Source organism: Molothrus ater, chromosome 24 (genome assembly GCF_012460135.2).
Source record: "Molothrus ater isolate BHLD 08-10-18 breed brown headed cowbird chromosome 24, BPBGC_Mater_1.1, whole genome shotgun sequence".
Taxonomy (NCBI): Eukaryota; Metazoa; Chordata; class Aves; order Passeriformes; family Icteridae; genus Molothrus; species Molothrus ater.
The window spans coordinates 4,565,244-4,588,021 of record NC_050501.2 but is presented as its reverse complement, the minus strand read 5'-3'; the positions used below and the strand labels follow the sequence as shown (position 1 = coordinate 4,588,021).

The 22,778-nt window shown below is 60.8% G+C and overlaps 4 protein-coding genes across 4 annotated transcripts; 3 read left to right on the top strand and 1 right to left on the bottom strand.

Annotated features, from left to right (window-relative positions):
• The first annotated feature begins 613 nt into the window (after positions 1–613).
• Positions 614–2,766, top strand: LOC118695562 (gap junction beta-5 protein-like). The gene is made up of 2 exons (XM_036397167.1): positions 614–667; positions 1,993–2,766. Exon 2 carries the CDS (start codon positions 2,017–2,019, stop codon positions 2,764–2,766), a length of 750 nt encoding a protein of 249 aa, XP_036253060.1. The 5' UTR covers positions 614–667; positions 1,993–2,016.
• Positions 2,767–9,021: 6,255 nt separating this feature from the next.
• GJB3 (gap junction protein beta 3) lies at positions 9,022–9,807 on the top strand. The gene has a single exon (XM_036397230.1). The coding sequence runs from the start codon at positions 9,022–9,024 to the stop codon at positions 9,805–9,807; it is 786 nt and encodes a 261-aa protein (XP_036253123.1).
• A 2,226-nt stretch (positions 9,808–12,033) lies between these two features.
• GJA4 (gap junction protein alpha 4) lies at positions 12,034–15,040 on the top strand. Its single transcript, XM_036397228.2, has 2 exons — positions 12,034–12,073; positions 12,893–15,040. The coding sequence occupies exon 2, from the start codon at positions 12,913–12,915 to the stop codon at positions 13,942–13,944; it is 1,032 nt and encodes a 343-aa protein (XP_036253121.1). The 5' UTR covers positions 12,034–12,073; positions 12,893–12,912; the 3' UTR covers positions 13,945–15,040.
• Positions 15,041–20,797: 5,757 nt separating this feature from the next.
• SMIM12 (small integral membrane protein 12) lies at positions 20,798–21,855 on the bottom strand. Its single transcript, XM_036397229.2, has 2 exons — positions 21,265–21,855; positions 20,798–21,127 (listed from the first exon to the last, which is right to left on the bottom strand). Exon 1 carries the CDS (start codon positions 21,692–21,694, stop codon positions 21,416–21,418), a length of 279 nt encoding a protein of 92 aa, XP_036253122.1. The 5' UTR covers positions 21,695–21,855; the 3' UTR covers positions 20,798–21,127; positions 21,265–21,415.
• Positions 21,856–22,778: the final 923 nt, after the last annotated feature.

Below are 22,778 nucleotides of genomic sequence, written 5' to 3'. Positions count from 1 at the left end.
TGCTAAATTATTGCCATGGTGCAAAGTTTCAATCAAACAGGATTATAAAGGGTGGTGTTGCTGAGAGGGGGGGCGCTCCCAGGGCTTCGGCCACTTTGGAGCGAGGGGAGATGGATGCAGGGAAGGCATGGAGGGACCCCAGGTAGTGCTTAATTAATTGCCAGTGAAATTATCAACTGCCACCCACTAAACAGAAGGTGGCAAGGGATAAATGCCAAATTATTGCCATGGTGCAAAGTTTCAATCAAACAGGATTATAAAGGGTGGTGTTGCTGAGAGGGGGGGCGCTCCCAGGGCTTTGGCCACTTTGGAGCAGAGGGGAGATGGGTGCAGGGAAGGCATGGAGGGACCCCGGGTAGTGCTGGACATCCCTGCAGAAGCTGAGGACAGCCAGCCCTGAGCTCCCACCCCTCCCCACGGCGGAGCAGCCGGCTCGGCCCTTCCCGGCACGGCAGCGCTGAGTGCGGGGCCGCCCTTCGCCTCGGGAAATCTGGCTGGAAATCTTCCACGGGACACGTGGGGATCCGCCTGGAGCCTCATCCCTTCCCCCGGGAATCTCCTCCTCGCTCCCAGGAGCGCGGGGGTGACTCATGTGCAGTCTCTGGGGCCGGGCGATGCTCTCCTGCCCTGGGCAGGCTGCAGCAGCGCTGCCGAGGGACACCCGCAGGTGAGCGGCCTGGGGACCCCCTCTGCCGCGACCCCCTGCCCCGAGAGGGTGGGGAGGGCGCTGGGGAAGTGCCTCTGCCCAGCCTGGCACCCCAGGGAGACGGGCACGGCAGCGTGCACAGGGAAGGAGGAATTTGGGGTGTGCGCGTTCCTCCAGGGAGGGACGAGAACCGGGAGCTCCGTGGCCGCTCCAGTCCTGCAGGTGGGTGCATTGGCTGAGCTGTGGGGTGTGTTCACCCCTCAGCGAGGGGGAATCTTGTTATTCCACTGGTAGGCAAAATGTTTAAGGAGATCCAGCGCCAAACGCAGCCCTGGGAGTCTTTGCAGGGTGTGCGTTTATCCGGCACGATGCAAGCCGGGCTCAAATCGGCCACGCAGGTGCCTGGGGTCGGTGAAAATCGGTTTTTTTGGATGCCCGGCCCCACGGCAGCCTCTCGGCATTGCAGGGGCTGTGCAGCCCACCCAGCCCAGCCGCTGCCTCTGCCCTGCCGGGGTTCCCCGGTGCCCCCTGGGCACGGCGTGGGCACACGGAGCGGCGACACCGGGCAGATTCCAGCGGTGGGAGAGGACAGCGCAGCCCGGTGAGTCACGCCCCGGCTGCTCCTATTTGTTGTCTGCCTGGGCCAGGCTTGGCAACGTAAGGGAAATTAATAACAAATACCTGGGCAACGAGGCGGGAGCTGGGGCGGGATGGGCGATGAGCGCCGGAGGTGGCTGGAGGATGCTGTGGCAGAAACCTCGAGTGGTGTCAGGTGCCCAGAGTAGGGGACAGTGCTTGGAGGAGACGTGTCACCTGGAGCAGGTCGGTGCAGTCAGTGGTGTCACCTGGAGCAGGTCGGTGTTATCAGTGGTGTCACCTGGAGCAGGTCAGTGCTGTCTGTGGTGTCCCTGCGTGCCAGCACAGGCCAGAGGTGGCCCCAGGAGCAGGGCTCAGTGCTCTGAGGCACACAGGGGCTCCAGTGGGGAACTGCTGCTGCTTCAGTGTCACTCTTGTGCCGAGGTGAGAGGCAGGATTGTAGAAAAGGCAAAGAAGGCTTTATTTAAAAGAACCCCGCGGCTTTATGGAGCAGTATGATAGATTTTATTCTATTGGCTACTTAACAGAAACATCTTCCTTACACACTGTCTTTGAGAGGAAAAGAAAAATAAAGTAGAAAAACACTACTTGCAAATTGTTTATAGTTAACAAGTTATCACATCTTTCTAGCCCCTTAAAACTTCTCACAAGCCGCTGTGAGAAGTTGCTGTTGTTTCTCTCTTGCTGTTTCTCTCTCTGTGTCCCAAGGCATCCACACTTCAGTGTCACAGTGTTTCCTCTCTTCCCAGGCTGGCTAAGAGGACTGGGGAGCCATGAACTGGGGCTGGTTTGAGGGGCTGCTCCGTGCTGTCAATGTGTACTCCACAGCCTTCGGCCGCATCTGGCTCTCCCTGGTCTTCATCTTCCGCCTGCTGGTTTACCTGGTGGCAGCTGAGAAGGTCTGGAGCGATGACCACAAGGACTTTGACTGCAACACGCGGCAGCCGGGCTGCACCAACGTCTGCTTTGACCACTTCTTCCCCGTCTCCCACATCCGCCTCTGGGCCCTGCAGCTCATCCTGGTGACCTGCCCGTCCCTCCTGGTCCTCCTGCACGTGGCCTACAGGGAGGCCAAGGAGGAGAGGCTCCGTGAGACCCAAGGGGACAATTATCGCCGCATCTATCCCAACCCTGGCAAGAAGCGGGGCGGGCTCTGGTGGACGTACCTGCTCAGCCTCATCTTCAAGGCCAGTGTGGACCTGGTTTTCCTCTACATCTTCTTCCGCCTCTACAGGAACTACACCCTGCCCCGGGTGGTGAAGTGCGAGCTGCCGCCCTGCCCCAACGTGGTGGACTGCTTCATCTCCCGGCCCACCGAGAAGAACATCTTCACCCTCTTCATGGTGGTCACCACCTGTGTCTGCGTGGTGCTGAACCTCATCGAGGCCACCTACCTGATTGGGAAGCGGTGCCACGAGTGCCTGAATGCCGAAGGAGGGGACAGCAGGCAGAGCAGCCACGACTGCCCTGTCTCCTGTGCCAATCCTGTGGGCACGGGTGAGCAGGGGTTCCATGGGGGCTGACTGCAAACCCCCCTCAGCCACCACCCCGCTCACGGCCTCCTGTCCCAGCACGCTGCCCAAGGATGAGGCTGGTTCCTAGAGCTGCCCAGGAGAAAGCAGGAGCTGCTTGCCTGGCCTGCAGCTTCCCAGCTGCTCTTCCTCCTCTGTGCTCCAGTGCAGGAGTGCTGAGGGTGGCAGCACCCTGGAGCTGGGCTGTGCCTGAGGGGTCTCTGCCTCTCCTGTCCTGGGAAAGGCACTTTACATCATCCTGCTGAATTTGGGGTAAAGCAGGGGCTGTCGAACACGTGCTGTCCCTGGCAGTGCCAGGAGCAGCAGCTCCATGGCAGCTGTGAACTGACAGTGGTGCCCACACTCTGAGCCTGTACCAGCCAGGACAGACACCCTGATCCCCCAGGAAACCCCTCTCCCTACCTCTCATCCTACATCAGCCACTCAGTGGGTGTCAGGGCCACCTCAGACTGACGCAATTGTCATTAATAACACTCATTAGCTGAGTGGGGACAAGAGCAGGTCCCGGGTGCTGCAGCCACCACAGTGAAGCTCAGGCGTGAGGATCCGGCCAGGCAGGCAGAGCCCGCTGTGGGCTGCTGGATCATCCTGCCTGGCCAGGGCAAAACACCTGAGCAAAACAGCCAAACACAGGAGAGGAAAACACCCCAAGCATTGATTAAACAATGACATTAAATGGCAGAATTTGATCTCGTTTGTTGTTGTAATAGATCGCGTTCGGCCGTGACACGGGCGGTGCTGCCACTTCCGAGGCCACCAGAGCAGCTGAGCATTAGCTGGCATGAATAATTAACAATAATTTCATGGCAAATGCACTCACAAGTAACATTAACACTGAACATGCAGCTCGATCTGTTACTGGTTTTGCTCTGCTCAGAGGGTGTGATAATTATTTTTTCCATAAGCAGTGACAGTGCCAGCGCTCCCTGGCTCTGTCCCAAAGGAAGTGGCACAGGGGGTGAGGGGACACCATCTCTGTGTCCTTTATGTGACTGGGGCCGTTCTCAGTGACAGATCATTGCAGTGATCCAGCTGAGACCCTCCATGGGCAAAACTGAGTTCTTTCCAACAGCTGGATGGGAGGCTGAGGGGCTGCTGGGGACAGGCAGGGCTGAAGGGAAGCCAAGAGCAGGTGGGGCTGCAGCACTGCTGGGACTGAACCAGCCACTGGTGAGGGTGAGGATGGTGGAGAAGCCCTGGGGGAACCCTGGCTACAGGCACTGAGCCCTCTGAGCCCACAGCAGCTCCTTGAGTTCGGGGACCTCTGGGGTCAGAGACACAGATGGTGAAATACATCTGTATTATCAGACGAACAAATCAAATACATCGGTACAAATGATGAAATAAGAATGTTTTCCACTTCTCAGGGGAAGTTGTGCTGGCACTGCCTTCCTTCCATCCACTCCTGCTGCTGGATTATCCACTTGAAAGTTTTCTTTATGAAGTGCATCACGTCAGAGGACACAAGTTGTTCTTTGTGTGCGAGCCATTGCCCCGAATTAAAGAGCATGGGCTGGGCTGTTTGTTTTCCAGCAAGGTTGGCCACTCCTGCTTCAGGATGGAGAGTGAAACCCTGAGGAGTTCCCCTGTGCAGGCACTAATGGGGACAGAAATGAGCCCCAGAAAAACCTCCCTGTGCCACCTCTGCACACCAAAGCACAGCTGGAGCTGCTGCTCATTGAGAGACACCTGAAGATCCAGTTGCTGGATGTTGTTGTGCTGTTTTGTCATGCTCAGAGCAAACATTGCAGAGCTCTGAGTGTCTTGCACCATCCAGGCTTGGGATAAGCAGCAGTCAGCCAGAAAAACTGAAGCATTCAGCTGCTTCTTTTGATATTGGTGCCAAAAATGGGGGTCTGGGTACTGGGATTTCTCCTGGAATGCAGAGGCAGGACCAGAGTCAGCAAACCAGAGGGTGTGTCACAATAAAAGCTGAATATTTCCCAGATTTTGTGTCCTCACACAGGAAATTCCCTGTATTTGCTTGTAGAGTCCCAGAAGACCTCTTAAACCTTGGGGTGAGGGGATTTTAAAGAAACTCACCACTAACTGCAGCCCAGGCAGGGATGTGGAGGGGATTGCATGCACAGGTCAGGGTAAATTGGCCTCCCCAGCTTGGGCTTGTTTCTGCCCTGGCCAAAACCTGCCTGTTTGCTGGGAATTGAGGAGAATCTCTCTGATTTATGTCCAGCCCTGGCTGCCAGCTCCCAGGCCCCCATGACTCCTCTGCCCCTGTTCTTGGGGGGAGTCTCATCCCTGGGGATGTGGCCCTGCAGGGGGACAGCTGTTGGCAGGCACAGTCCTGCCATGCTCCATTTAAGACCCTTCTAAAAAGGGTTTTATGTTTGAGCTTTTCCTGCTGGTTTGGCATCCAGCTCCACAGTTTGGGCTTTTTCTTCATGGAGGAGTCAAGGTTGGGCCTCCCTAAGTCCCTGGGTGTTCACATCTGGCCCTGAGGCCTCTCAGCTGTCACCCTGCTGTGTTGGAGCAGGGTGGCACCAGGGTGACAGGTCCTGGGCATAGCCCTTAAGCTCCCAAGTGCTGAGATCTGCAGAACCACGCTGGCACCTCGTCCCTGCACCCACACTGGCAGAGGGATGGCAGCGGGGGCGCAGGGATGCGCCCCTTGATGGATTTATGGATTCACCCAAACAGCCAGCTCAGCATTTCCAGCACTGCAAAGCATGGGCTGTTTCAGCTCCCCACCCAACTGCCTGAGGGTGATCTTCTGCCCATGCCAAATGCGCCTGAACTCTCTCACCGTGACCACAGGGCCGCTCCAGAAATTCCAAAACTGCAGGCAAGAGGCTGCCCAGGGGGATCCGGCCCCTCTCTCCACCTGGCCCTTACAGGGTTTGCCCGTGGGGCAGGGAGCAGCTGCCTCTGCAAGGAATCAGAGCTGCCAGCGCTTCTGGCAACTTCCCCCTCCCCAGGCTTTTCCACCTCACAGCCCACAGCCCCCAGATTCCTGCTGAGCTCCTGCCACACCAGCTCTCTGCATCAACATAGCTCAAATTCCTGATCCGGGCAGCTCCGAGGTGAAGGAAAGTTCCAGAGCCTCTGCGTGGCTCTCAGATGAGATTGGGGTGCCTGTGGCTGTCCCTTCCTCCAGGCTCACCCCATCCTGCACCCCCAGGCTGCCACCTGGCTTTGCTTTGAGTCTCCTAAACTCCCAATCCATTGTCCCCAGCCTGGCAAACCCTCACTGGCTTTATTTGCCCTCCTGGAGACAAAAAAGCCTCGGGGCAAGTGGCTCCTTGTCTGCCAGGAGAGCAGGAAGCAAATCCCTGCAGGCACCAAGCAGCCCGGGGCTCCTCAGAGTGTCCCCATGGGAGGGGTGGCCCTGGCCAGGTGCCCAGGTGGCTCCAGCACGGCTGATCGGCCCCAGGGTGTGCCGGAGGATTCCAGGGAAGCCTCGGGGCACTCTAGAAACCAGGTGAGCACATTCCTGGGCACAGGCATCTATCCATGGGATATCCGGTGGGATGGGGCTGACTCAGCCTCCTGGAAGCCCCCGGGTGCTCTGGGGAGAGGCACAGAGGGACATCCCCCTTAGGGACACCTCGCAGGTGCCATGGGGGTGCGGCACGAGGCAGCAGCAGAGCAGGGTCCGGCTGCACGGGGACCCTGGTGCCACCCTGCTCGATGGGAAAGGTCCCACCTGGCCACACCGGCCCCGCCAGGGCGGTGCCTGCAAGTTCCTGTAGGTTGGAGATACCGATGAGCTGTTGCAAAACTATTACTAAGGCAAAATCATTTCAAAAGTGGGTTGCAATTGCATAATCTGGGACACTCAGCCCTGCTTGCTGGCGGGCCCACAGCTGGGGGACAGTGCGGGGTCTCTGGCCTTGCTGCCAGTCTGCAGTGCCCTGCAGGGATGGGACATCACCTGGAAGGAGTTTCCTGCGGAGGAATGCGTCTGTGCCGATCTCCCTGCGGGATCTGACCTGCCTTTTGTTGTTGGAGCCGAGCGTGTGTGTGCATGTGCAGCCAGAGCCTCTCCGGAGCTGTTTGCCAGACTCACCCAGTTACTGGGAACCAAACCAACCACCCTTCCCCTCCCCTGCACACTCAAACCCTGCGTGTGCAGGAGGGCTCAGGCTGGGAAGGAGCTTCCTCGATCTGATCCAGACCTTCCTCTGGCTCTCCCACCTGGACAGGTACCTGCTGGGGCACAGGGCACTCTGGGGCTGCCAGGGCGGAGGGGGGACAGCCCTGCGGGGTAACAGGGGACAGTGGGAGCTGTGCTATGGTGTAACAGGGTGGTGCTGTGGCTGTGGGGTCGGAAGTGGGGATCCCAACATCACACAGTGCCACATCAAGACCCCACAGGCCGTGCCAGGGGCGATGAAGGGGGATGGCACGGCGTGGCACCCCAAGGAGCAGCAATGGCCACCCCATGGCCACCTCTGTTCCACTCCCAAAAGGGGCAGAGAGACCCCTGGAGAAAAGCGTTTCTGCTGAGTTTGCAGCCCAGGTGGGAGCAGGGCGCTGCCGGGTCCAACGCCCTGCGCCCACACGGGGCAGGAGCTGTGACGCAGTGGGTTGGCATCCCGGGGGCTGGCAAAGGTGCCGGGCTCTGCGGGAGGCAAACGGGCACTGCCGGCACAGCTGAGCACTCCTGAGAGCTGCCCCTGCTCTGCCTGGCTGCCATCCAGCACCGGGCAGCCCGTGGGGGCTCACAGAGTGCTGCACACACCCGCTGCCACGGGGATTGGCACAGAGCTTGGCACGGAGATCACAGCCCCTTCCTGCCCCGCTGCGGGTCCATGAGTGGAGGCAGCGCTGGGCTGAACTGCGCACACAGGTGCTGGGCAGGTGGGTTATGGGCAGGTGGGTGCTGGCTCGGTCTCGCTGGCACCAGGGTTGGGGTTGTGGGTGAAGTAGCAGGCTGGCACTGGGGGCATGTAGAGTCTCCAGGTTCCATCTCCACCAGCTTTTGGAGAAAACAGCAGCTTCCCTCTCCCAGTTTTAAATCCAAGGGTTGGGTGGGAACGCGGCGATTGCTCCCCACCCTGACTCCCGGTAGGAGGGGAGGAAGATCTGGTTCCAGACGGGGTGGTGAGCGAAGGTGTGTGGGCATGGGCAGAGGCACAGCCCTGGCACTTGGCACATGGGACCCCAGGGACCCCAGCCTGGGGCCACTCAGCCCAGCCACCCTTCCTGGTGCGTCCCTGGGCCAGAAGTGTGGGAGCACAGCCACAGGTTCGGGGTTTGCTGCGGGGTGGCCCTGGCCAAGGACAGGGTCCCAGAGTGTTCCATGGGCTCCAGGCAGTGCTCCAGGTTCTGTTCCACCCCACAGCCCTGGGACACTGCAGTGCAGCGGATGAGAGGACCCTGATCTCCACTCTGCCATCGTGCCCTGGCTATGCCCCGTGCTGGACACTCCCCACCCCACAGCCCCCGGTGAGCGGGGAAGGAGCCTGAGCCTCCTCCAGGTACGTCTTGGAAGGCACTGGGTGGGCAAGAGGCAGCAGCAATTCCCTAAAAGTGGGAGACACCCAGTGTTCTGTGAATCCCTTTGCCAGGGCAGACACCTTCACAGCCCAGAGGGTTGTAAAAACCACCGGGGTTTGTAAATCCAGGTGCAGTAAAGCTCCAGGTCAGGCTTAGCACGTCTCCCTCCTCACACAGGGCAGCCCCAGGCTGAGCTGCAGAGCCGGTTTGGCCATCGGCACCTCCGGCATTGCTGCCGGAGCAGGAGCAGAGCGCTGGCCAGGGTGACACACACAGACTGTGACACACACAGACTGTGACACACACGGACTCTCACTTTCTGCAGCCCCACTGTCACCTCTGTTTGGGCTGCCTCAGGTATCACCTGTGAGACAGAAAACAGGTCCCTGGCACGTGCCAGCACACCAGCTGGGACAGGAGCAGCCATTTCCCCTTTGGCTGGTGATCCTGGCCTGCTCCAGCAGATCGTGCTGCCAGTTTGCACCAGCACACACAATCAGGCACAGGGCTGGTGGCAGGGACTTGGCCGGGTGGCTCATCCCTGACAGCAAAGGCTCTGTCAGAAGGAAGTGCAGAGAGATTGAGTCACCTCTGTCACCAGGAGTGTGAGGATGGGCTTTACTGTCTGCAGGGGTGAAGAGCCCCCATCCTAGATGAGTGTAATGTGGTGGGGGAGAGGGTTCAGAGGTCAGTGAGAGTTAGTGCAGCGAGAGATGTGCAGCCCCAGTGGTGCCTCCATTGCTCCTTCTGCCTCTCCAGGTTGGGTGACTCTGGTCTCCCTCAGCTGCCATGGATTGGAAAACGCTGCAGGGGCTGCTCAGCGGGGTCAACAAGTACTCCACAGCCTTCAGCCGCATCTGGCTCTCCATGGTCTTTGTCTTCCGTGTGCTGGTCTACGTGGTGGCGGCCGAGAAGGTCTGGGGTGATGAGCAGAAGGACTTTGACTGCAACACGCGGCAGCCGGGCTGCACCAACGTGTGCTATGACCACTTCTTCCCCGTCTCCCACATCCGCCTCTGGGCCCTGCAGCTCATCTTTGTCACTTGTCCTTCCCTCCTGGTCATCATGCACGTGGCCTACCGGGAGGACCGCGAGAGGAAGAACCGGGAGAAGAACGGAGAGAATTGCCCCAAGCTCTACAGCAACACAGGCAAGAAGCACGGCGGGCTGTGGTGGACCTACCTGTTCAGCCTCTTCTTCAAGCTCATCATAGAGATCCTGTTCCTCTACCTCCTCCACAAGATGTGGGACAGCTTCGATTTGCCACGGCTGGTCAAGTGCACCAACGTGGATCCCTGTCCCAACACCGTGGACTGCTACATCGCTCGGCCAACCGAGAAAAGGGTCTTCACTTATTTCATGGTCGGAGCCTCCTCCATCTGCATCGTCCTCACCGTCTGTGAGATCTTCTACCTCATCTTCAAGCGAGTTGTCCAGAGGACAAGGAAGTGGAGGAAATCCACCAAGCGCTCCGTCAGCTACAGCAAGGCCTCCACCTGCCACTGCCACGTCAAGTCAGAGGAGAAGGACAGCAAGTCCCAGCCTAGGTGTGTGGCAGCCCTGACTGCTCTCTGAGGGGTGCTGGGAAGGGTGGTGGGGGAAGAAGTGTCCTGCTATGTGCCAGGGATGGTTGGCACCACGGGTCACCACCAGACTCTTCAACCAGGACCTCAGTGGCTGTAAGGGGAGGGGGACACATCCGTGGGAACTCTCCTGCTTGGGACCATGGGCACATCCCTGGCTGTCCCAGTGGTGTGGACACGCTCGGTGGCAGGTGGGTGCTGGCTGCCTGTGGCCATGACTGAGGGTGTCTGTTCTTCCCACAGAGGAGAAGAGCTGTGACCTCACCCATCCCAGCTGGTTCACATTCCCCTCAACTTGGCTTTTCCAGCCTGGCAAATCCCTGAACCCTCAAGAGTCGACCTGTGTGAAAACTGACTAAACCCAACAAAGTAATGTCCCTGGAGAGAGACCCACGGGTGCCTGAGCAGACACAGGTAAGGCAAGGGCAGCCCTGGAGCTCTGCAGGTGGCAGTGCCACAAGCATGGACATCACAGCAGCACACAGATCCTCCGTGTGTCCAGAGCTTCTCTTGGGTCCTGCAGCTCTGCTGTTCCCATGCTGGGTGTGAGTGCCCCCAGCTGGTGCCCAGCCAGGGCTGGTGTCACCCAGTGCATGCCAGTCCTCCCAGCTCACCCTGCCTCACTCATGCACTGCATTCTTTTGTACCAAGAAACCAAAGGAATTCTGGGCTCCGTGGCCAGAGCTCTCTTCATGCACCCAAAGTAATGACAGAGGACCAGGCCTCCAGTCTGTTGGCAACTGTTCTGCTGGCCCAGTTTGCCCAGTTTGCTATTTCTCCCCCTTGGCTCACACAAGCACCAAGCCGTGTCTTGCCCAAAAGCCTTTGCTGGCTCTGCTGCTTCTCTTGGTGCCTCTGTGTCCCCCCTCACCTCAGATGCACATCACACCTGGCACAAGCTACGGATCCAAAAATTCAATAAATGTCGTGTTTGGAGACAACAAAATCTGCTCTGCACGCTGGAAATTGGGGGACTGGTGAGGGCAGAAGACATGGATTTGCAGAGGTTCCTCAGGAGCCTGCAGCCAGGTCCTTCTCATCTGTCTGAGCTGGGCATTGGTCGAGCCCACAGCCGAGATCACGTCCGCCCGTTCCGCCTCTCCCAGCTTGTCACGCGTCGTTAAACTTTAATTCAGCAGAACCTCACGCTGGCCCCCAAGGAAATCAAGGAGGGATGAGCATCAATTATTTACTAAACCTTGATAAATATTACAATAAATAGAAATGATTTCCATTTAATCTCTCCTTAAGCAGCACTAGCAGAGGGTCGGCTGTTCCCAGCCCCGCTCGGCTCGCCCGCGTTTCACGTTTCACAGCCGCACCGGGGTGTGCTGAGACCCCCGACAGCAAAACTCTGTCTGGAACCTGCGCGGAACTTCCCGGCCGGGCTCCGGTGGGGCTCATCCCGAGAACGGACGGGATACGGGATCACAGCCGGGCTCCGGTGCGGCTCAGCCCGGGAGCCTGCGGGATACGGGATGGGGCCAGGCACGGTGCAGTTCATCCCGGGAACCGGCGGGATGCGGGACTCCGGTGGGGCTGGGCTCCGGTGGGGCTCAGCCCGGGAGCCTGCGGGATAAGGGATGGGGGCCAGGCACCGGTTGGGTTCATGCCGGGCTCCGGTGGGGTTCATCCCGAGAACCGGCGGGACGCGGGATCGCAACTGAGCTCCGGTGGGGCTCAGCCCGGGATCCTGCGGGATACGGGATGGGAGCCAGGCACGGTGCGGTTCATCCCGGGAACCGGCGGGATGCGGGACCGCAGCCGGGCTCCGGTGGGGCTCCAGCACCACCCAGCGCCCGCCGCGCCGCACGGACCCTCGGGGGCAAACCACGAGCGCCATAGCCGCGGTCCGGCCGGGGCGGGCAAGGACGGAACATCCCCGGGACACCGGCGGGGAACGGACGGAGCACCCCAGGGTCTCAGGCTCAGCGGCTTTGCCCAGTGGCGGACCCGCAGCCGTAGATGAGAGTGTGAGAGGCACCCGAGCTTCCACCGTTCCCCCCCAGCTTCGGCCCCGACGGGTCCGGCCGCCCCCGCCCCGCCCGCCGGGGCCGCCCCCTGCTCCGGGGGCCGCGGGAGGGGGCGGCCCCGCACACCTGCAGCTCGGCCCGGCCCGGTGCTAAGCCCCGGCCCCCAGTTTCCTGCCCACGCTCCTCCTCCGGCTTCCCCGGGCCCCGAATAAGCGGAGCCACCCGGGCCGACCCCTCTCACTCAGCGCGGCCCGAGCCCCGCGGGACGTGCCCGGCGCGGCGGAGGTGAGTGCGGGCACTGCGGGGACACAGGGACCGCTCGGGGACACCGGGACCGCTCGGAGATACCGTGCTGGGAACAGGGCACCCCACCGCTGCCGGGGGTTCCTTTAGCGACACAGCCGGCACTTCTGTGCTAAATTAGCAGCGGTTAATGAGGAGCCGGGGCTGCGGCCGCTCTGTCCCTCCCTCACAGCCGGGCTTGGCTGCCCAGAATCCCGGGAGTGGCAGCAGGGTGGTGAGCGGTGCTGGGGATCCCCTGGCCATGGGAGGGGACTGGGGCTGGGTGTCCATCGCCCCGCAGCAAGGGAGATGCTGAGGGGCTGGGCGTTCCATTTGGGGTGAGCCCTGAATAGGCATCGGGGTGGCAGCTGTACCCCAAGGGATTGTGCTTCCCCACTAGACCATCCTGCTCTCTGCTTTTTGGGAAAACCAAGGCAGCAGGAAATTCGTGAGCCTCCACGGTGCCTCCTCTCAGGTGCCCTGAGCTCCCTGGGCAGCCCCAAAGCCCCACTGTGGGTGTGAGCTGTCCCCAGAGGGGCCAGGAGAGCCACGAGGAGCTGTGGGTGCCGTTGGGAGGGGAGAATCCCTGTCTCTCCCAGCTCCCTGTTCCTGCACTGTGTAGGAGGAGCCCTCTGGGGCTCCTAAACGCTGCCTGAAACCCTCCCTCCCTCAGAAGTGGGATGTTCCTCAGAGGGTTTGCTGGGACACTCTGCAGAGCAGCTATAGCCTGAAAAAGCAGGGTTTGGGTGGTCACATCTGCCCTGTGCTCCCCAGCATGGGAACAGGGCACTGACGTGGCTGCTGTCTTCTCTCTGCTGACAGAGGCAAAGGGTTCCTAGAAGATGGGTGACTGGGAATTCCTGCAGAAACTGCTGGACCAAGTCCAGGAGCATTCAACAGTGATCGGGAAGATCTGGCTCACTGTGCTCTTCATCTTCCGCATCCTCATCCTGGGCCTGGCCGGGGAGTCCGTGTGGGGGGATGAGCAGTCGGATTTCGTGTGTAACACCAAGCAGCCGGGCTGCACCAACGTCTGCTACGACAAAGCCTTCCCCATCTCCCACATCCGCTACTGGGTGCTCCAGTTCCTCTTTGTCAGCACCCCGACCCTGATTTACCTGGGCCACGTTGTCTATCTCTCCCGCAAGGAGGAGAAGCTGAAGAAGCAGGAGAGCGACCTTCGGGCTGTGCACAGCAAGGACCCCAAGATCGAGCAGGCCCTGGCAGACCTGGAGAAGAAGATGTCCAAGATCTACATGACAGAGAGCGGGCGGCTCAAGATCCGAGGGGCGCTGATGTGGACGTACATCACCAGCGTCATCTGCAAGAGCATCTTTGAGGCCGGTTTCCTCGTGGGCCAGTGGTACCTGTACGGCTTCTCCATGGTGCCCCGCTACGTGTGCAAGAGGGACCCCTGCCCCCATCAGGTGGACTGCTTCATCTCCCGCCCCACCGAGAAGAGCATCTTCATCATCTTCATGCTGGTGATGGGCCTGGTCTCCTTAGTCCTGAACCTCCTGGAGCTCTTCCACCTCTGCTGCAAGAGCCTCCTTAGCAACATCAAGAAAGTGTCAGGGCCAGCTGGACCGAGCCAGGACACCTTTGTGGATGACATGGTCTCCAGTCCCTACTCTCCCAAGCACTATCCCTTCCTGCCCATGGCCGAGAGCCACGCACCCTCCTACCAGACCTACAACAAGCTCTCCAGCGAGCAGAACTGGGCCAACTACCGCAACGAGGAGAACCTGGCCCTGGGCGGTGGCAGCAGGCCCCTGTCGGACCCCTACGCCCCCGGGGCTGCTGAAGCCTCCGCCCCGGAGGAGAAGCCGGGCAGCCGGCCCGGGAGCTCAGCCTCCAAAAAGCAGTACGTGTAGTGCCGGGCTGGCCCCGGCCTGCAGGGGGACATTCCTCGGTCCCTTGTGCCTGCGAAGGTGCTGGCTGTGGGCAGGCAGCTGCCTCCTGCCCGGTTCTGTGCTGTACACATTCCCCTCCGGAGGCTCCAGAGACCTGCCCGCCCTGGGATTGGGATGGGACGCTCGGGGGCACGGCCGTGGAGCTCTCGCCGGTTTTCCCCACAGACCCTGCAAGGAAGGAAACTGCACGAAGTTCCCCGGGACAGCGTGTCCTGTGTGCCTTGCCGTGGGAAAGGGAGAAAGCCCTGGAGCCACGCCGTGGAACAGGCTGTCCCCAAGGCATGGCTGGAGGCTGCTGGCCATTGGGAGCTGCGGTTCAGCCAGACCCCAGAGCCAGGAGCGCAGCCGTGGGAAGCTGCTCGTCTGCAGCCTCCACACGGAGCAGGCTGAGCTGGGGACTGCCAGGAAAAGCTGGGCTGGGGCAGCGCTGACTGACCCTGGCCACCAGCCCCATCCCGTTCCAGTGGCCCTGGCACCTGCCCAGGGTTTGCTGCACAAGCTGCCCCCTCCCCATGGGACACGGAGGGGTTAAGCCAGCTCTGTTGTCACCAGCAGATCCCTGGGTCACTGTGGGTGACCCAGGAGTGTGAGTTCCTCCCCTCCCAGCCCTGGGCTCTTTCCCATGGGATGTGTGCCTTTAAGTTATTTTTAACCTGCTGGGCTGAGCATGGAGTTTCTGCCTTAAAGGTGCAGTTTGCAGGGACTTTGGGGAGCTGTGTCCAGCCTGGCCATGTGCCTTGGAGCCCTGTGGGGTTTAGGAAGGAATCAGCCCAGCACCTGATAGTTTTGGGGTTTTTATTACTTTGCACTAGTCATCTCCTGCTGTGGGCTGAGGGGCTGGGGAGGGGAGACTGGAAGGACAATCTGTTGTCACAGGAGCTGTCACCCTGATTTCCCCAGCCCGCTGATGGTGTGAGAGGATTGTCCTGCTGTGACCAAGGGGCTGCAGGTCCTGTGTGACCCAGACGTGAGGGTGGGGTGTGGGCACTGCCCTCAGCACTGTTTCCCTTCCCCTGGCAGATTCTGTGTTGCATCTTGTTGAATAAAGTTGGATGAATGAGAAAAAGTGAGGGAGGTGTGATTGTGCTTCCTGCAGCCTCCAGCTGCCTCTGAGAGGGCAGGTGAGGGGTTGGAGCTGAGGGAGGGGGAAATGCTGTCCTCTGGGGTGAAGGGGAAAGCGAACACCCAGTTGTGCTGTGCGTGCCACTCACCCACTGAAAGCACAACCCTCCCTGCTGTGGCCTCCTGTCCCCCTGAGGCCAGCCTTAACTCAGGGTTTTGACAGAACTGTCACATCCCAGGCTCATGGTGGCCCAAAGCAGAGCTCAGCCCCTCTCCCTCCACTGCAGATAAACCCAGCAGAGGCCATAGAGCTGCTCGTGGCTGCATAATAGGTGGAAATGAGCCACAGATAAAGGCACACAATGTGGCTGGGGCTGTTGTTTAGTTTCCCCAGCCAAGCTAGGCCAGAGCAGAGCCTGCTCTCTGTCAAAGGCCTCTCCAGTGAGGGTGGGACAGGCTAAAAATACCCTGGAGAAAATGAAATATGGGTGATATGGGGCAGTATCATTGCCATCGGCCACTGGAGGAAATGAGGAGGGAGGCACCCAGCTATGCTGCCCTTGGGCTGGGAGCCAAGCCCACCCTTGGCTTCCTCCCTGCTGGGGATGAGGGGGGTGAAACCCCCTGGGGTGGGGTCTGGGCCCACCAACAGCTCCCAGCTCTTGCCTGTGCCCTCCTGGAGGATGCTGGGGTAGATCTGCTGTGGAAGGAGCCTGCCCTGCTCCCAGTGTTGCTCAATTGGGACCTGCCAGGCCACCCCAGCACAATGGAGGGCACATCCCAGTGCTCCCCAGGTACCAGCAGAGCCCTGCAGCTCTGGGGGGAGCAGCCTGGTGTGCTGGGTCAGGAGGAAAGGGAGTGAAAGGGAACAGAGCAGCCATGCCATGTTTAGCCACCACCGTGTCCCCGGGTCACCTCCCCCCTCCTGGACTCCTGTTTTTATTGGCACAGAGGGAGCATCACGCTTTTCCTAGCGACCCTGCAAGGTGGAAAACAAGACAGCCGAGACCCCCCCCCCCCCCCCTCAATCCCCTTGCCTGGATAATGCAGTGCCCAGGCGCTGCACAAACACAGCTCCGTGTCCCACCATTGTTCCCGTGTTGTGACAAAGTGCCTCGGGGCAGCTGCAGCGACCCCCTCGCCGCCGGGACGTGCTGCCAACAACAACAGCCAGGGGCTTACCTGCGGGCCGGGCTGGGGAGGGGGCAGCAGCGGGGCTGGGGTTGGCAGCAGCCTCCCAGAAGGTGGGCGGGCAGCCCTTAGGCAAATAAAAGTTTGGAGCTGATAAGAGCCCAGGCTGAGCCCTTTGGCACAGCCCGGGGATAGACAGAGGCCAGACAGGCATTTCTCACACCTCCACACTCCCTCCTGAGTCAACAGCTCCCTCCGGTCCCTTGTGGGAACGGCACTCGCTCCCCCAACAGTCGGCCCTGGATGATGATGCTGAGCCCCACGTTGGCACAGTGAGGGGCTCCCATGGGCACCCCCAGAGTTAGGAAACACTTTGAGGCAGCTCTGCTAGTGCTGGAGGGACACACTCCCCAGAACCCCAATTCCTGCTGGGGATGTTGGTCTAAGGCCAGTCACAGTCCCCAGCAGCCCTGGGGCTCCTCTGCAGGGAGGTTTCTGCCCTCCTCCCATTTAGGACCAGTGCCAGGCACCCTGCTCAGCTCTGCCATGGCCTGGACAGAGCTGGGACAGAGGAGTGTCCTGCCTGAAAGGCTCTGCCTGAGGTGCTGGCCAAGCACCAAGGAGTTTATTTTTAACCTTTCCCAGCATACAGCAAACAGCAAGTGTCTAAATCTGACCCACTCAGGAAGAGCTGAGGTGGGAGCAGAATCACAGCTGAGGGGGAAGAAGGGCAGAGGGCTGGGCAGGAGGGTGCCAGGCAGGGCCACAGCATGGCCACACTTGCCCACAGGGCCCTGTCAATGCCCAGGTGTGTCCTCAGGGGGAGTGGGAGCAGTCAGGAGCATCCTCCCAGGCCAGGCACAGAGCCCTGGCCCCAGCACTCTGTGCCCACGGTAGCCACCATTGGGGCAACCCCAAACCAGGAATAATCCTGCCCTTTCCAATGGTGCACAGTGAAGGAAAAGCAAACCCCACGGAGCTCCCTTCCTCCCTGGGGTTATATTTAGCCCTCCACTAGGGTCCCTCCATGCACGGGCATGGCAGACAATGCAGCCCTGTGTGAGAACTGCAGGAGGGAGGAAATGCACTCAATAGCTGCATCCTGACATTGTCGCTCACCCCCGGCCATTTCCTTGTGTGGAGGCACCAGGACTGCAGTGCCCAGCACCCTGTGCCCACCCTGGCATGGCTCCTAACCCTGCCAGCAGCTCAGGGCATCATCCTGATGCAACGTCAGGCAAGCAGAGGCTGCTGCCAGCAGAGCCAGGGGCTTTTTGTGGCATGGGAAGATCCATGTGGCCTAAAAACAAGGACCCACAGTGGTCCTGGAGTGCTGGGGATCAAGCCTGAGCTGTACCTGTAGGAAGAGCCATTGATCCCCTCGTTGGGGATTGATGGGAAGAGAATGGGAAGGGAACATGTTCCCCTGTGGCTGAATGGGAAGGGAACATGTTCCCCTGTAGCTGTCCCCAGCTATGGCTTGAGGGACGTGACTTGGTGTAGAGCAGAGCTGCTCCTCTCCCACGGCACTTCAAGGCCTTTTCTGGCCACAGAAGGAGCCTCCAGGAGCAGCATGGAGGGAGCCATAGCAGGAAGCGAGACATGGAGGCTGGGAAAGACTTGGCTGCTCTCCGAAAAAGGGCAAAACCAGAGCCTGGGAAAAGCCTGGGCTGGGAGGGAGCAGAAGTCTCCAGGGGCTGTGGGACACACGCTGAAGGATGTTTTATTTGCTCTCCAGCACAGCCGGGGTGAGCACCCGCCGTGCCCCAGGGCTGTGGGGACGCCGTGCTCTGGGAAGGTCTGGGTGTCCCAGGGTCACCCCACTGGGGACAGGTCCAGGGTGTCCTGGGGCCACTGCACTGCACCAGGATGGGACACCAGAGTGTGAGTCCCTGCCAGCCCCTGCTCTCCTCACCAGCTCCCACCCTGCTCCTTTCCTCACAAGGCAGCATCACTCCAGGCCTTGGGACATCCCTGTCACAGCCGTCTTTTATGGAAAATCCTTTCCTTAGGATTTTTTCTCCTGAGAAGCTGAGAGGCCTCAGGAACAAAATGTAACCAATGGTTATCTGCTGCTGTGGAATGCAACAGGTGCATCTGGGATTGGGCTCATGTGGTTGTTTCTAATCAATGGCCAATCACAGCCCAGCTGGCTTAGACTCTCTGTCCAAGCTACAAGCCTTTGGTATCATTCTTTCTTTTTCTATTCTTAGCCAGCCTTCTGATGAAATCCTTTCTTCTATTCTTTTAGGATAGTTTTGATATATCATAAAATAATAAATCAGCCTTCTGAAACATGGAGTCAGATCCTCGTCTCCTCCCTCATCCTGGGACCCCTGTGAACACGGTCACACATCCCTGTGCCAGCACAGGGTCACCTCATCCCCAGCTGGAGCATCCCTGCTCTGATCTAACCGGACATCCAGAGCAGCCATCCAGGTGTTCCGGATGGCCAGGGGGATGTCACTGTCCCCCCAGCACAGCAGCTGTCCCAGTCCCCTCAGTGAGTTGGGGCACAGCTCGCTGCCAGCATCCTGCCTGAGGAAACCAGCTCTCCTCCTCTCATGAGCTGTTCATGATGGATTCCAGGAGCAATGCAGGACCTGAGCAGGACAGAGGGTCCATGGGGAAGCTGCAGCTGCCCTCGGGCCATGCCAAGAGCCCCTGGTTGTAGATGATAACGGTTGCTATCCAGCCTAGGCGGGAGATGGAAGAAAAGGCTTGGATCTTTTGGATTTGTGTTTGGTTGAGTCCCATTCATCCTCCTAGGGCTGCTGAGAGGACAGCTAGGATAGTTAGGAGCCCGGGGTACAGCCACCACAGGCTGGGCTGGGACCTGGAGTTCTTGTGGCTGCTGGATTCAACCCCTGATCCGTGGCACCATGTAGTCATGGATGCAGGGACATCCCTGAAGCTGGAGGATGCTCTCACACCAAACACTGACCTCTTGGCCAGGTGTGGGACTCCTTGCCTGGGGACAGGCTCACTGCAGGCAGGGCTTCCACAGCAGCCTGGATCACAAACCCCCTGCACCAAACCGAGCATTTGCTTGTGAGTGGCTGTGAGCAGGGTTTTACCATAATGGCTTATTCAGCAAAGCTTCCTCTGGCTCTCCGTGAGGGCTGCTCGCTCTAGCCCTGAGAGCTGCCCGCTCCTATTCTTGTCCCGCCGGCACTTCCCAAGCGGCACATTGTTGGGATTCAATGGGAGGAAGGGTGGGTTTACAGCACTGGAGGCTTAGGAGAAAAGGCAACGAGTCAGGGAAGCGGCTTCACCCCTGTCCCAGCGCCTGCGGGAATCCACAGACCTGCAGCAATGCCGGCGGATGGACGGGAGTCCCCAGACACACGGAAAACATCTGGAAGTGCCACCGGCAGGGATGGGAGCAGGGCAGGGGCTGCCGGCCAGGTGCCATCAATGCCCAAGCTGTCACCATCAGGGCTCAGTCCTTGCCCGGGGCATCCCTCCAGCGCTGTGCTGGAGCAGCCTCCCTGGCTGACACTGCATGGGGCAGGAAATGGGGCAGCGAGGCCCCCCCAAAGGCCGATTGTGCCCGGCCGGGCCTGGGAACGAGGGGATCAATGGGCTGTAAACAGCCGGGGGAGCCGCTCCGGCGCGGGGTGGACAAAGGCATTTCACAGACAGTTTCCGAGCTGGTCCCAGCTGGGAGAAGGAGCAGGACCATTCCCACCGCTGCACACAATAGGGAACAGCCGTCACCCCACAGCCTGGCTGGGAAAGCAGGAGACAAAGGGGAAGGGGCTACTTCAGGGGACAGTGCCAGCCTGCCAGGGGGGCAGCGTGGTGGGCGCCGGCGGGAGGTGGCAGCGGCACAGGGCTGGGACAGGCTCTAAATCACACCCAGGCTCCTCCTGCACCTTCTGCCGAGGCCCAGCTGCCCTCGCAGCAAAGGTCAGAGTGTTCCCGGCGGCGGTGGGCCATGAGCCCAGCCGAGGGCAGCAGTCCAGCCCAGGACAGAGCTCGGGCAGCAAACAGAGCCGGGAGCAGGGCAGTAAAGCTGTCGGCGGGGCAGGAATGGCCCCGGGGCACAGCACAGCGCGGTGTGAATGCTGGCTGCCTGCTGACCTCGGCGCTCGCACCGGCACGGCAGATTTATCGTCCCCGGGAGGGGAAGGCCGGGCCGGCAGAGCCGGGCTTGCTCAGGCACCACGGGAAAAAACAAGGCAGGAGGCAGCGATAACCCCGGCCCTGGGCCTGCTCAGGCAGCTCTGGCTGCGGTTTGTCCCTGCTGTGCCAGCAATGCCTGAGCCTGGAGGGGACACCGGCCACCTGCTGCCAGCTTCTCACTGCTCAGCACCCCAGTGGGACCCCCGTCCCCTGGGACCCCGCCCTGTGCTGTCACAGCCCTTCTCCTCGGGATACAGAGGTCAAACGGAAGCAGATGACGCAGCTGGGGGAGCCGGGAGGGAGGCACAGCCACAGCACAGGCTGGGAATTTGGTGCCTCCTCCTCCTTCCTGCCCACCACCCTGCTGCCAATGCCCGGCCAGGCACAGCAACGGCATTTGTCCCACTGCAGCAGCTGCTTCTTGAACACGCAGGGAGCAGAGAAATGCCCCGAGACAGGGCTGGCGCTGATGCAGGAGACACAGAGGCCCGAGAACTGACAGAAGTTTATTGTGCAGAGGGCAGAGATCTCCCCATTCCCAACACATCACCACGCTCAGAGCACCACAACGGAGCAGGACCAAGACTTTCAGCTCCCCCTGCCACCGTTCCTGGGTGGGATGATGCAGGGAGGGGGTCCCCAGAGAGCTCCATGGCTGCTGTAGTACATTGTGGCGTGGGGCTGTGTTGGGGTTCATCAAGAGCCACAGGGGGATCTGGAAGCAGGGCAGCAGTTCTTCCTGTCACTGGCGGTCAGCCTGACCCCATCCCATGGCACTCAGGTCCAAACTTCTTCTACTTTCACACCATGGAAGAAATCAAACCTGAGGAGACACAGATGGAACCAGGCCGAGAGTGTTTTGTGGTGCAGGAGCCAGGCCTGGCGAGAGCTGAGGAGTTTCAGACTCTCTCCATCTCCACACACGGCTCCCTGCCCGCTCTGCCACCGAGCTCTGGGTACCTTGAGCAAATCCATGGGGTGGCAAACCTGACCCTCCGGAGGGCCCGGCAGGGTGAGGAGCAGCAGGTGCAGGAGGGAGGCTGGTGGAAGCAGTGCAGGTGTCAGGGGATCCCCAGCTCCAGGGCACCGCCTTTGCCCAAATCACCCTTTATTAACTCTTTTCGGGCCGGTTCCTGTTGAGCACGGCCCGAGGGGCGAACTCCAGCTTGTCCTTCAGGCTCACCACCTTGGTCAGGTCCTCGCCCACGATCTCCTGCAGCTTGCGGTCCTCCCGCTGCTCCGAGATGCTCTTCTCCTCCTGGGCCGTGGCCGGGGGGTCTCCTCGCAGGAACCACTCCAGCTGGGAGCCCACCAGCCCCACCACGAAGGCCACCGGGAAGGTGACGTACGGGGCCTTGGAGCGCACGGCCGCCCACAGCACGGACCACATGCCTGCCGGCGGTTACCGGCCGGGCCCGCTCGCACCGGGCCTTCAGCAATGGCCACAGGGAATGGGGACCCGCGTGGGCCGCGCAGGGACCCCCGCCCGGGTCCGCAGGGACCCCCGCCCGGCCCCGCTCACCCGGGCCCGGCCCCGGCCCCGGCCCCGGCCCCGCTCACCCGGGCCCGGCCCCGCCCGTTCCGGTCACGGCCGTGAGGGGGCGGCGGGCCGGGGGTGCCCCCTGGCGGACAGCAAGGGAACTGCAGCGCTGGAGGAGCGACAGGGGCTGGGACACGGGGGGGGACACGGGGGGACACGGGGGGGACACCGAGGGGACACGGGGGGAGCGAGAGCGGCTGGGACACGGGAGGGACACGGGGGGACACGGAGGGAACGACAGCGTCTGGGGACATGGGGGGTGGCACGGGGGACACGGGGGTGACACCGAGGGGAGGGGGGGGACACGGAGGGAACGACAGCGTCTGGGGACATGGGGGGTGGGACACGGGGGGACACGGGGGTGACACCGAGGGGACACGGGGGGGGGGACACGGGAGGGACACTGAGGGGGAGCCATGTGGGACACGAGGGGGGGAATCATGGAGGGGAATCATGGGCGACACAGAGGGGGATCATAGGGGACATCGAGGGGGACACAGGGGGGATACGGGGGGGACACCGAGGTGGAATCATGAGGGACACGTGGGGGGACACCGAGGGGAACACCGAAGGGAAAAAGATTGAGGGATGCAGAGGGCACGAGGAGGAGTCATGGAGAATATATGGGAGGACAATGAGAGGGAGTCATGGGGTGACATGGGGGGACACGGAGGGGAGCACGAAGGGGAGCGTGGAGGGGACACGAGGGGGAGTCATCAGGGGAGATGGCAGAACATACAGGGGAGGACAAGGGGGGAACGTGGAGGGGAGTCCTGCAGGGGACAAGGGGTGTCACGGGGAGACCCCCGGGGAGAGTCACGGGGTGTCACCCATGGGGGGACACACAGGGAGGAGCCCCAGGGGAGCCCCAGGGACGATTCAGAGGGAGAGACACGCACAGATCACAGAGGGTGTCTTGGCCACGGGGAGAGAG

Coding starts and splice junctions, on each gene's coding strand:
- LOC118695562 (XM_036397167.1), top strand. CDS start 2,017: ATGAACTGGGGCTGGTTTGAGGGGCTGCTCCGTGCTGTCAATGTGTAC.
- GJB3 (XM_036397230.1), top strand. CDS start 9,022: ATGGATTGGAAAACGCTGCAGGGGCTGCTCAGCGGGGTCAACAAGTAC.
- GJA4 (XM_036397228.2), top strand. CDS start 12,913: ATGGGTGACTGGGAATTCCTGCAGAAACTGCTGGACCAAGTCCAGGAG.
- SMIM12 (XM_036397229.2), bottom strand. CDS start 21,694: ATGTGGTCCGTGCTGTGGGCGGCCGTGCGCTCCAAGGCCCCGTACGTC.